Below are 14,186 nucleotides of genomic sequence, written 5' to 3' on the forward strand. Positions count from 1 at the left end.
ATACATATATATCCATATATATATATATATATATATACACACACACACACACACGCACTCACCTAAAGGATTATTAGAAACACCATACTAATACTGTGTTTGACCCCCTTTCGCCTTCAGAACTGCCTCAGTTCTACGTGGCATTGATTCAACAAGGTGCTGAAAGCATTCTTTAGAAATGTTGGCCCATATTGATAGGATAGCATCTTGCAGTTGATGGAGATTTGTGGGATGCACATCCAGGGCATGAAGCTCTCGTTCCACCACATCCCAAAGATGCTCTGTTGGGTTGAGATCTGGTGACTGTGGGGGCCATTTTAGTACAGTGAACTCATTGTCATGTTCAAGAAACCAATTTGAAATGATACGAGCTTTGTGAAATGGTGCATTATCCTGCTGGAAGTAGCCATCAGAGGATGGGTACATGGTGGTCATAAAGGGATGGACATGCTCAGAAACAATGCTCAGGTAGGCCGTGGCATTTTTTAAACGATGCCCAATTGGCACTAAGGGGCCTAAAGTGTGCCAAGAAAACATCCCCCACACCATTACACCACCACCACCAGCCTGCACAGTGGTAACAAGGCATGATGGATCCATGTTCTCATTCTGTTTACGCCAAATTCTGACTCTACCATCTGAATGTCTCAACAGAAATAGAGATTCATCAGACCAGGCAACATTTTTCCAGTCTTCAACTGTCCAATTTTGGTGAGCTTGTGCAAATTGTAGCATCTTTTTCCTATTTGTAGTGGAGATGAGTGGTACCCGGTGGGGTCTTCTGCTGTTGTAGCCCATCCGCCTCAAGGTTGTGCGTGTTGTGGCTTCACAAATGCTTTGCTGCATACCTCGGTTGTAACGAGTGGTTATTTCAGTCAAAGTTGCTCTTCTATCAGCTTGAATCAGTCGGCCCATTCTCCTCTGACCTCTAGCATCAACAAGGCATTTTCACCCACAGGACTGCCACATACTGGATGTGTTTTTCCCTTTTCACACCATTCTTTGTAAACCCTAGAAATGGTTGTGCCTGAAAATCCCAGTAACTGAGCAGATTGTGAAATACTCAGACTGGCCCGTCTGGCACCAACAACCATGCCACACTCAAAATTGCTTAAATCACCTTTCTTTCCCATTCTGACATTCAGTTTCGAGTTCAGGAGATTGTCTTGACCAGGACCACACCCCTAAATGCATTGAAGCAACTGCCATGTGATTGGTTGATTAGATAATTGCATTAATGAGAAATTGAACAGGTGTTCCTAATAATCCTTTAGGTGAGTGTATATGCTAGCTGAAGTTGTTGTTGTTGAAATTGGCACATAAGGTTGTGTGGTGAAGTAGCATATGGCACTGATGCTAGCAGGGTTAATGCAGCCTGAGCCCCAGGGTTGGTGCATATGGTTGGATGGGGGACTTTGCCACAAGGAACCAGAGGCACTGAGCAGGCATTAACGTGCTGGGCAACTAGCACAGCCTTTGAACTTGGGACAGTTGGGTAGGAGTTTATGCCATACAGTACTGAGATAAATAAGCATATATATAAATATTGTATATACCAAATGCTAATCTGCATGAATATTTCATTTGGAAGCCAAACAAGTCATGTCAAAAATTCACCAATTAAGTACCTGAAGATCCTGGAGAATGCGTAGAAGGTCCCGGTGAGGGATTGGTGGGACCAACAGCAGGATATGAACTAGCAGAAATATATCGACTGAGGATGTTATCCAGTGTGCTCGAACCGGCATCTTCAAGCTGAAAATTACAAAACCAAAATTTGTTTTTGCAACACGTGATCTCTAATTCCATTGAGCTTTGTTTAATTTTGCTTCAGTTAAGGAAGCGTCTGTTATAAGAAGAACAATAATTGCAGATCCATGCATAGGGACTGTCTTTGTCTCGTTGCCTTAGGTGCCTTAAACGTAATTATGTTTAGAACCTTTATTGCATTTAGGCTCAGAAGTTATTATATTTAGGTCCTTTATTACATTTCCACCCAATTATTAGATTTGTATCCTCATGATTATGCTCTCTGGGGTTTGAACTTACAACCTTTGGGTTACCAGGCCAGATTTATATCTACTAAATCATACCACAACATCTAATCATCTGACATTCATGGCTCGTTTCCACTGAGCGGTACGGTACGGTTCGGTACAGTATAGTACGGTACACAATTATTTCCGTTTCCACTGTCAGAAGTTGTGAATGGTACCAAAATGGCGAACCGTACTGCAACACTTTTTTGGTATCCTTCCATTGGGGTACCTAGCACAGCAAAGTGTTCCAAAAGGGTGGAGCTAAACTCACCGCAGAATGTCGATTGGTTGTCTAGAATCGTCACTTTTGTGTGATACAAGGGAATAAAGCTTCTCCTTTACTTGTTCCGCTCTGCTGTCCATGAGTGTTGGGCTTATTTACATCAGAGTGCGCAAACACAAAAACATATAACCGTGTATTTTATCATTTTATATTTTCACAAAGACAATAGCCATTTCTCAACCTTAGCCTTAGCTCGGCTAGCCCTTCTGACATTTGCCGCTGGCTCTGATGTCTCTGTAGTGATTAAACGTGAGATACAATTCGTTTTGGGTTGGCCATATTTAACTGGCATTCGTGGTCTAATGAATCTATTATTTGTTCCTGGTCATATCGTTTTGGCTGAGCACAAAGTTATATTTAACTTTATATATTTAATTTGAACTTTAACGTAGTACAGCGCTGACTTTGTAACATACATCTGTGTGAACTGTTTGCTTTTATCTTTATTGCCTCTTATATAAGCCTCTTATACTTTGTACTTATACTTTTATAATGGCTTTTATTGTTCATTAAAACTGACATTTAACAAAAAGAGGCAGAGTTGTGCTTATTGTCGTGGTTCATCATCAATCGCTACTTTCTGGCATACACCACGCCTACCAAGTAAGGGTACTATTGGCAGTTGAAACACAAGCCTGTTCAGGGTTACCAGTACCGAATCGTAATGTACTGAACTGTACTGAACTGTACAGCTCAGTGAAAACGAGCCATCAGTCTAAGAAAATGCAATAGTAAAGTTACCTGAATGGGAGGGATGTCAGGCAGGCAGGGCAAGTTTTCAGGGTTGGTGACTGACGGTATGAGCTCTATGGGGCCAACAACAGGACTAGTGGGGCCACGGTGAATGTGGGCATTGGCCATACTGGCACTGGTGGGACTGGTGGGGTTGGCAGCACTAATGTTGTGTAGCGACGCCACAGGGAAGGGCCCAGCATGCCCAGGATTAGAGTGCTATGAAGAGGGGAAAAAAGGGAAAGGTGTTATAAAATGGCAAAAATACTTTCATACAGCAGGTAAATTTACTTGTCTCTGAATGTGGAATATGCTGTTGTTTATATTAGTCCTGTGTAAAAGGCAAGAAAAATGTCTCATAAACACAAATTTTTTTCTCAACCAAAAATAAAGAAAAGAAAATGACATCCAGTTTGACATCTGAAAAGCATTTTACCCTAAGCCTCTATATTAAAGACATTGAATGTTTTTATAAATATTATTACAGTGTGAATAAGAACAATGTGTGAGCAGCGCCAAGAAATAATTACATACTATTGAACATTTAATATTACTCACTACTTACTCAAATGATGACACTGTTACACTTGACTGATTAAATTATTAAACAACATACATTTTTATTCATTGATTAATTAAAAAAAATCTGAAATGTTTATTTTATGAATATGTATATTCATACATTTTAAAATATTAAATTTCAAAAATACAGAAATATCAATAACAAAAATATCATATAAAATTATATAAAAACACATTTCCATATATCAGATGTACTACTGTCCTGTATAATGATTATAAAATTCTTATATAGTTTCTAACCACAGACAAACTGTCATTTAGAATGCAGTAAATATTTTTCATAGCTAATCACTGTTCATATTTAAAGGGATACTCAACCGCAAAATGAAAATTTTGTCATTAATCACTTACCAAACTCGTCGTTCCAAACCCGTAAAAGCTTTGTTCGTCTTCTGAAAACAATTTAAGATATTTTAGATGAAAACCGGGAGGCTTGAGACTGTCCCATAGACTGCTAAATAAATAACAGTGTCAAGGTCCAGAAAAGTATGAAAAGCATCGTCAGAATACTCCATCTGCCATCTACACTTTGGTTTGAAAGAAAACAGCGCATCAGCGTAGCGCGGCTGACACAGAAGAGCGTACGCCACATGCGTACTGCTCAGATTTGACAAAACTGATGGTGGATGGTGTATTATTATGATGATTTTTTTAATTTTTTTGTGGATTTTGACTGTTTTTTTTTTTTGGGTGTATGTGGGAGTGTCTAGAGTCCCGATTTTCATCCAAAATATCATAAATTGTGTTCCGAAGACGAATTAAGCTTTTACGGGTTTGGAACAACATGGGGGTAAGTGATTAATGACAAAATGTTCATTTTGCGGTGGAGTATCCCTTTAAAGCTTCCAATCTTGGGTTTATTTGTTAAGTGTGTTCGACTTCATGCAGCGCTGCATAGACTGATCGGTGAGAGTAGCCGCTTGCAGTCGGGGGTGGAATTGAAAGCAGAGACGTCAAGTCGGCCACTTCCTGCTCCCCGTAGTGACATTCTCGAGGTTTTTGCATACTCTATCACAGATGAAGTGAATAAAATGCAATATTTGTCAAATATACAGATGTTTCAGAAACATTTTCATGAGCAACAGAAACACTTTTTATATACTGCTTAATACAGCGCCATCTGTTCAAGAATCAAGTTCAACATAAACATATGCTATTTAAATACACATAAAGTGGGGGTAAATATGCTTTTATCAGTGTTTTTGATAAATGTGACTCAATATAACATTGTGACTACAGTAAAAAAAGCTTTTACTGTTCAAAAAACACTGATTTGTGAGGAGTACTGGAATTGAATACGTTAGAATAAACCCGAAACACACATCACCGTTGTCATGTGGTGAATTTGGCCAATTGTGAAACAGCTGTGTTGTCATCAGCACTCCTGCAGTCGCTCTGAAATAGCTGTGCCGGCTGAATCAGCCACCTGCTTTCGAAACGCTCTTGAAGTACTTTTGTCAAGTCGGACAAAATTTCTAATCGCCATGCACTGCGCTAAGTCGAACACACCTATTGGGTTTATGTCATGTGACCTACAGGAGCCTGTCACATGCTTTGTTGGTGTCAATAACAGAAATGCTCACTCATTAAATCACAATAATAGCTTAATAAAAAAATAAATGAAAAAAAAATACAATATAAAATAATGTAGCATGAGATTTCAGACACAATAAAATTAGGTTTGCAATGAGGCAGAAAATTTCCAGAATTTTTTGGAAACTTTCTGAAATTTTTGAAAGGTTCTGGAAATTTACCAGAACTTTTTCGCCGTTTGCAACCCTAAATAACATAAAATATATATTGCTTTTGCTTTCATTTCTTCTGTTCTAATAGAGAACAAAAACAGTGAAAGAAAAGAGAGTGACATCTTAAAATTTGGGGTTTTGCTATATGACCTGCTGATCTCTCTGCACTGACCTGTCTCTGTAATTGAGGCTGCATCATAGGATATGGTTGCCCGTTGAGTCGAGGCTGTGCCGAAGTCATGCGGTTCTGCGTTGATACCATGCGCAGGTGATGAGGTGGATACATGTGGGAGGAGCCATTAACTCCACCCCTCTGGAGGGCCTGCATACTAATGAGCCTTGGTGGCTGAAAAGAGAGACAGAGGAAGAAATTGCAACCTGGTCCTTACATGAACAAATCATACAATCAGGAATAACCACGGATGATTATAAGTTATATAATATTTATAAGAATAAACAAAATATAATTCTGCTGACACACATTCTGAACAAACCGTAAGGTTATATAAAAAAATGAATCTTCCTTTTTTGAGGAAGAGGAAAAAACTTCAAGAAGAGAGGTAACACTGAAAGACAAGATGTACCACTTTTTAACAATGTTAAAAAGGCAAATATGAAGCTTAACCAGCAAGACCTCGTTGGTCATCAACTTTCACTGAAAAACAATGCTGGTCAACCAGGTTCAGCAGCTTTTTTTTAGATTTCCTAGTTAAACAGCACATCTATACTGGTCCGCCAGCTACACCAGAATAAACCAGACATGCATGGAAAGCAGGAAAGATCTAATCTCTAACGTACCGGTTGCTGTATACCAGTTATCTGTGATGGACCTCCTTGTCTGGGATGCTGGGACATCTGAGAGGCGATGCGCATCTGCTGCTGAATTTGTTGCTGATGTTGTTGTTGTTGCTGCTGCTGCTGCTGCTGTTGGTGCTGGTGCTTCTGAGCAATTGCAGCCTGCTGCATGTGCTGCAACCTCAGCTGGGCCAGGTTGATCTGTCCTGAGTGCTTACCTGGGTGGTTGTGACTGGGAGAGATCTGCTGATTGACCATCATTTGGGGAGGAGGAGCTGTATGTGGCACTTTTTCAATAACCAGATTGCCTGGACAAAAAAAAAGTAGAGAAGGCATCAATGCATATACTGTTAAATATAAAAATATAAAAAACATTGTAGTATGATATTTCAGACACAATTTTTTATAAAATATTAAAATTAAATAAATTGTAATATTATATTTAAGAACAATGTTTAAAGGGGTCATATGATGCGATTTCAAGTTTTCCTCTCTCTTTGGAGCGTTACAAGCTGTTCATGAATAGATAGGGTCCCTAAAGTTGCAAAGACTAAAGTCTCAGACCCAAAGAGATATTCTTTATAAAAGACTCGTTGGGCAGATTTGCATAACACAGTGACGTAGATGCAGGGGCCTGTTTAAACAACCCAAACATTTTTGTGTGTGCAATGCATTTAACGGAGGACTGTTTCCTGAACCTTTAATGCATGCTTTTCTGACTCCTGTAAGTATGTTTTCATATTTAAAGCATTTGCCACTGATGATTTAAATATGAGTTCTGAGCAGTGTATAGTAGCACTTGTCGTTTCTCCGATCACAAATGCAGACAAATGGTTTTATGTTCACGTGGCATGATACACAAAGCAATGTGTAAAAAGACAGTATAAGTATAATCAGTAATTATGTACCCACTGGATGCTTCAAAAGCGTAGTTTGTAATGCGTTTCATTGGTTTTGACTCGGCACTCCGGGAGACGGCATCACGGTATGGTAAGGGGTGTAACATTTCCGTCACACGATTGAGGTATTCAGTAGGGCTGTGCGATTAATCTAAATCAAATCGCAATTGCGATTTGAGACGTTGCGGTTTTGCTTATCGCAAAGCCTGTGATGTGGACGTGATATTTCTCTGTTCCAGAGCATATGCATGACTGACAGCCTTGAGTGGCAGCCTTACTAACCAATAGAGTGAACGCACCTCTATTCTCCCCAATAAGCTCTGCTCTAGCCAACGGCATAAACGCCCATGTTAAAAAAAAACAACAACAACAAAAAACAACAACAACCGAAAGCAGGAGAAAGTGTGTGATTATAGCATCTACAGGGTCAGATCAATAGTTGGTAAATTAATACTAAAGAAAAACTTATGTAATATGAAATTACTTCAGCTTAGAAATGACAGACACCAAACAAAAAAGGTAACATTAATTTGAGAGTTTTGGGTAGCTGCGTATATAAAGATATCAATTGTTGGTTTTTCTTTTATTATTTGAGTATTGGAGAATTAAAGTCTTAGATCTTTTTATTAGTAAAGGAACATTATCTTGCACATTTTATCTCCCCAACAGATTCTAATTTGAAAGAAGTTTATAATGCATGTTCGCTTTTCCCAATTCAGAAGAGCGCACACACAGCCTGTGTCTCTGAATGCCTCACATACATGCTCCTCTCTGCCGCGTCTCACGGAGGAGCCGTTACAGTTGCCGCACACACGCAGTCTGTCTCGTAATGTTCGTTTATACTCGCGTGTGGCTCCACAACGCATGTCTCCACGAGCGCATCTGGCAATAAGGAGGAGTTTGATGCACTCGCGCAACCTGTGGCAACTCAAGCCTGGCTCCGCGTTTAAAACAAGTGTAAATTCAGTCTAACTGCTTTGCTAATTTCACTTGGATTAAATGAAACATTCAGCACACTTGTTCTTAAAATCCCAAATGCTTAAAAATTCATAAATCAGCCTATGCAACCTATAGAATACTTTAATAATTGACTGAAGTAATACAGTTCTTTATTTGCACAAAATAAACTGACCTTTTCTGTGAAATTTAGTAATTAAGTAAATTCTGTAAAAGTAGTAATACCATTATAATATTCCCTGCTGAAAAACAACAAACAATAAAACAATAGAACCCCTCCCAAAACACAACAGAAAATGTAATGGATTTAAGGGTTATATATACTTGGAATTATATTAGGCTTTAATGTAAACTATATTGGTGTCTACTGGTATTTGATGGATTCTATTGGTGGAATGTAATCTGGCAGATGGGAAACAATAGAACAACAGTAATTCCTATTGGAATAAGGCCCAAAACACACTACAAAAAGGAATTTTGTTTTAATGGAAACCATAAGAATTTCTGTGAAGATTTCTATAGTTTTTTTTTCAGCAGGGTAACGATACCCATACTGTGCTGCATGCTATTGACAAATTAAGCTGAAGCTTGACTTTGAAAAATTAAAATCGCAAATCAAATCACATTTGCAATATCTGACAAAAAAAAAAAAATGCAATTAGATATTTTCCCCAAATTACACAGCCCTAGTATTCGGCCAATAACAACGCATTGGATAGCTTGCCAATCAGAGCACACCTCGCTTTTCAGAACTATAAGCTTTGTAAAAAAAACGCGTTTCAGAAGGCGGGGCATAGAGGAGAAACAATAATGTACAGTATGTGGAAAATAATGTGTTTCTTGAACCTGAAACCGCATAAACATTGCATTATACCAAATACACAAAATAATGTTATTTTTAGCAACATCATGTGACCCCTTTAATTTAAAAATCTAGTTATGCATGTTTGCTGTATCAAAATTTAAACTTGATGCGAAAGGGCCTTTTGTCTCACTGTGCTATAAAAACAGGTTTTAGCTGCAAGTTTAGTCAGTGTTAAGTCAATACCGAGGTTAACCACATTCTTGGCCCAGAAGGTGGGGTCGCAGAAGAAGCGGACTGCTCCGTTACTTTGAGGTACTGGGTCCACACGGGCCTTCATAATGAAACGCAGCTGGTATGTGATCTACAGTGTTGAGAATGAAGGAAGTGATTTTGTTTTAAATATAATTCGCATATCCAAAGACAGAACTGGTATTGTTGCAATACAAATTACTTTTGCAAAAACAGAACCTAAAAGAAAAGTAAACTGGTGGGTTTTTTTTAGAGAAATAAGCATTGCGGCTGACCAGTCTCTTGCTGTAGAGCAGGGCTGTGCTGCTTCCATTGCTGATGGCCCAGTTGGTGAAGTTGAGCACATGGATGACCTGCTGGGCCAGGATGCTGATGTCCCTCTGTTGGTTGAGCAGTTTCATACTCCTCTCTTTGGTCACACTCTTTACATGGTGATAGAGGGAATAAAGAGGGAAGAGAAGAATATTATGAACGACTGAAATTCTGGGCCTCAAAATGAAGAACTTGCTAGTGCCAAACCAGAAACCATTAACGTCACATGCAGAGAAGCAGGATAATGTGATCAGTTTCCAGAACAACAAAAACTGGACTAGTGTTAAACAAAACTAGATAAAACACAACCAAATCACCAGTGAATTTTTTTTATTGAAGTATTTAGAACTGGCTTTTATTTTTATATTTTCAGTTTTCATTTAAATTTTAGTTTAAGTTCTAGCAATTCTGTTATGCATGCACTTTTGTCATTTTTATTGTTTTACTTAATTCCTTTTATCTTAAATTATTTCAGTTTTTGCTTAAGTAATTTTAGTACTTATAATTTATTTAGTCCCGAAGCAAGTTTTAATTTTTTCAAATTGTTTTTTGAAAAGTTTGTCAACTAATATTTATATTTTGTTACAGCTTTATTTTGTTTACTGAAAATGATTTTAACGGTTTTATTTTCCAACAACACTGAAATGTACAATGTGGTAATATGACACATTTGGATGTACATCCTGTTTTCGTGTATGTCACGTTGCACACTTTATTTTCACACTTTACACCCCATACATCTAAAACAAACTCTAAAAATGTTGAATTTTATTCATTGTAACACCTCGCTAGTACATCAAAGCAGTGAAGTAGCACGTTATGACACTGTTCTGCTCTCAGGGCAGTGGAAATTAAATGTGGGTAGTTTCAGATGTCTGGAGTCAGAAGACAATCCTCATGAAATCTGTTCACAAGCTGTCACAAATGACACAAGTTTATACCAGGTATAGATAGCCATCTGTCTCTGCTGACCACTTGTGATCAGATCACCAGAGAAGGGCCAGGGTATATACAGGAATCATGGAGTTAAATTTAATACCTTTTAAATTAACTTAAAAATTGTGTAAGTTTCATGATTTCTATTAATTAGACATGCTTTGAATGGATTAAAAGAAAGAATTTTGATAAATTTTTAATTTGATTATAAATTTTTTAAGTATATTTCATAGGGCCATACATCAGGCGTAAACATGAACTCTTGCTGCTTAAAGTTTCGCCACACTTGAATGGCTTCATCAGTCATAAGATGAGAACAGTGAAGATGTACCATCAAATACTGTGACATCTGCGGGACTCGATTCATCACTGACTGGTGTGAATTGCAGAAAGAGGTGCCAATTGGGGCTAAACTGGGTTGAGCCATGAAGGAAGGTGTTGTAGGTATCTGACAAACAGCACTTCCCCTTTCAGCAATCCATTTGCTGCATTTTCACATTTTGTCCTCTCTCAAACCATCTGTCTTCAGTGTCCCAACTCTTCCTTGAACATGTCATACTTGTCCTTCGAATGTTGATACATTGTTGAATCGCGCCCGGAGGGGTGCATACTTCTATCTTGCATCATCCATTTCTAAAATGTCATTTTGTTCATACCCTAGCAGTTGCTCCAATTCACACCTTCAGTAAAGCTTCCCCCACAGCAATTTGCAAGATCTATGACATGTGATAAGATTCACACAAGGTGGTTGCTAGAAAAACACAATGCCCTTGTTAGCACTGTATTAACATGCATCTAAGGTGATCCAGTCACAAATGGTCAGCTGAGACAAATCATTGTTTACATCTAGAATTACCATATTGCTCCAATGCATCACCTGCAACCACTCAGGATCAGATTTCATCTCTCAATACATGCATCATTTAATTAACCAACTGTGTTACCATATGTTAAGTATGCATAAACCACAAACATGACATCTTGAAAGCTTGTTGTTATTTTTAGTCACACAGCTTTATCAACAAAACTTTTGAAATACTTGCATCACATGATTTACATTTATTAATTTTGCAGATGCTTTCATCTAAATTGAATTATCTGTGCCTCTGCATAAAGGGCTTTTCAAATTTTATTTTTTAAATAGGTAGTTTTTTTGTTTAAAGTTGTAACGAGTCCCAAGTTTAAAACCCTTGTTTTGTTTATAAAGATTGATTGACTGCTGTGTTTATTTCATTTTATTTATCCGGTTCACCAGCGCATCATGATGAAAAAGCGTTTGCATTACAAATGAGATGAAAAAATATATGTGCACATCAGTGTTTCCCACAAGTTTTTGTGAGACTGTGGTGGGTGGACCTCTGTCTCTATAGGGGGGTTAGGGGGCAATTTTCCTTTGTTCGCGTCTGTTAATTTTAGTCCTTGCTTGAAAGAGATAAACCTATGAACTTTTATTTCGGCAGAAACTGCAGTTAAACTTTTATTTTGGCGGAAAACTCCAGCTTCTGTGAAAACAGGTTTACAAACGTGTCTCGGTTCAAATCTAGTGCAACACTGTCAACATTTGCCCATTAAGATGTTGAAAATTATGCTGATGTGAAAAAGCGTAACTAGTGATCGTTGCGTTCTCAGACGCGTGCTAAACTCACAGAACAATCAAAAACAGAGCTTGCTGCATTCACTGTGAAAGGAGCAGTTCTGAGACGCAGTAAACACCGAATCACGAGCCGATCGCATGCACAAAGTGCACGCCTGGCTTTGAAACACGCAGCGCAAACAGGCTTGATGAAGGGATAAAGCCATATTACACTTAGTTCGTTTGACTGACACTTTGCGAAAGCAATGGCACAAAACACAACGTTAAAGACCTTTTATGTTATAATGAGGAGTATAAATATATTTTCGGTTTATTTTGAAACTGTGGTGGGCCGCCACATTCTAGTTAATGAATGGGAAACACTGGTGCATAATCAGCCACCATTTTCTCAGTTATTTATTATATATCTTAGCTCTCTATAAAAACATCTTTTAACTGGAATTTCAGAATTGTTGCTTTAGGAAATCAAGTATTTGTGGCTTCTTGATGCCTGAACACTTACCTCCAACTGCTGCAGTAGAGATTTGCCTTTCTTGTTGATTTCATTGATGAGAGTGAAGACTGCTATTTTTATTTCATGTTCCACCTTCTTATGCGTCTCAGCAACTTCTTTAATTCTAAAGGGGAAAAAGTGAACAAAATACATTAAAAAGGCTCATAAAAAGTGCATAGAAAATAAGCATTCAATCATGTCCAGCCACATTTCTTTAATAGATAAAACAAGATCTACATTTACATTTATGCATTTAGCAGACACTTTTATCCACAGTGACTTACAGTGCATTCAGGCTACACTTTTTTTTATTTTTTTCACCAGTATGTGTGTTCCCTGGCAATTGAACCCACAACCTTTTGCACTGCAAACGCAATGCTCTACCACTGAGCCACAGATGATAGAAAAAAAACAGAAGTCCTACCTGTTTTGCACCTGAGATGCAGAAAACTCCACAAAGTTTCTTTTCTCTTGCAACTTAGTCATAAATGTCTCAATGATGCCTTTCTGGTTTTGAAAGGCTTCTTCTAGAAACTGGTACCTGCAAAAAAGAGGTGGTAGAGGTGAATATAAATTTATAGGGATGCACTGATATGAAAATTTTGTCCGATAACCGATAATTCTTTATATATGTTGGCCGATAAATCTAAATCCAGATTTTTACATAATTTTGAGAGCCTGATTACAAAAAAAGTCTCACCATTAAAAGCCATTAAACACATCAACATAAATCAACCATAAAGCAGCCTTACAAATAAATAAAATAATGCAAACAAATCCCTAAATAACATGTACGTGTAAAAAATCAAAAATCATGTGCCATGGATAAACTAAATGGAATAGACTCTGCACCAACAATAATGAAATTATTTTAATTAAACCATATTGTTGATGAAAATAATAAGATAAAAATAAAAGTGGTGGTTATTATTATTAAGAATATATCAATGATTTTGAAAAAGAATGCTCTTAAATAATATTATTGTTTAAAATTTCTGTTTAAGCTGCGTGCGCTGTTGCTGAAGAGCTGAATGAACACCAGTAAACTGAAGTGCTTTGTTAGTGGGTTAACCTTTTCAGTGGTGAGTTTAAAATATTCCAGCTGTCCCCCCAGAGTGAGTTTTTTTAAGACGACCGTTATTTTAGAACGTTCCCCTTACTGTTTCCATGGCGACGCGTCAGGCTTGTCGCGTGACACACCACGTCTACAATAACACTGTATTACAGATGTATTGCTTTTATTTCGTTTTTTCTTTTTTTATTTAAAATATTCACAAACTTGCATACCATGTCATGAACAATCTGATATTCTGATTCATAAATATGTGTAAATGAGTGTGTTTGGTCGTTTAAAAACCTTTCTAAATGATCTTGATCGGGATCTGTAATGTGAGATGGGCGCCGCCATGTTTGTTCGCGCTGCAGTTCAGAGCCCTGTCAGTCGGATTTACAGCACGTGAATTCATCGATTTCTCCTGAAATACAACTAATAAGTGGCCGATGAACTGGGTGAAGAATAGAGTGAACTTTATAGTAACTTACACTATGTGTATCTGATATGAATATAAAAACATCTGCAAATTAAATTTGAATTTATTATTATTGTTGCTTCCATAGACTTATGCCTGTATTTTTCAAACTCTAAATGTATTGTTTTACTAGTACTTATGTGTATTTAAATCTGAAAACTAAAATATGCATTACGTGGTTAATAATACTGCATAGTTGTGATAATATGACAAGATCAGTGCACGTCTCTCTCTCT

At 37.6% G+C, this 14,186-nt stretch overlaps 1 protein-coding gene across 2 annotated transcripts in view; it reads right to left on the reverse strand.

Annotated features, from left to right (window-relative positions):
• LOC109084659 (E3 ubiquitin-protein ligase TRIM33) overlaps positions 1 to 14,186 on the reverse strand; it is a 34,428-nt gene that overhangs the window by 12,847 nt on the left and 7,395 nt on the right. For both annotated transcript variants that reach the window (XM_042761768.1, XM_042761767.1), the window contains exons 5-12: positions 12,846 to 12,962; positions 12,431 to 12,545; positions 9,362 to 9,508; positions 9,081 to 9,198; positions 6,180 to 6,484; positions 5,554 to 5,727; positions 3,064 to 3,273; positions 1,629 to 1,755 (exon numbers count right to left, since the gene is read on the reverse strand). In XM_042761768.1, coding sequence (XP_042617702.1) covers positions 1,629 to 1,755; positions 3,064 to 3,273; positions 5,554 to 5,727; positions 6,180 to 6,484; positions 9,081 to 9,198; positions 9,362 to 9,508; positions 12,431 to 12,545; positions 12,846 to 12,962 — 1,313 coding nt within the window. The remainder of the gene's footprint in view (positions 1 to 1,628; positions 1,756 to 3,063; positions 3,274 to 5,553; positions 5,728 to 6,179; positions 6,485 to 9,080; positions 9,199 to 9,361; positions 9,509 to 12,430; positions 12,546 to 12,845; positions 12,963 to 14,186) is intronic.

Source organism: Cyprinus carpio, chromosome A8 (assembly GCF_018340385.1).
Source record: "Cyprinus carpio isolate SPL01 chromosome A8, ASM1834038v1, whole genome shotgun sequence".
Taxonomy (NCBI): Eukaryota; Metazoa; Chordata; class Actinopteri; order Cypriniformes; family Cyprinidae; genus Cyprinus; species Cyprinus carpio.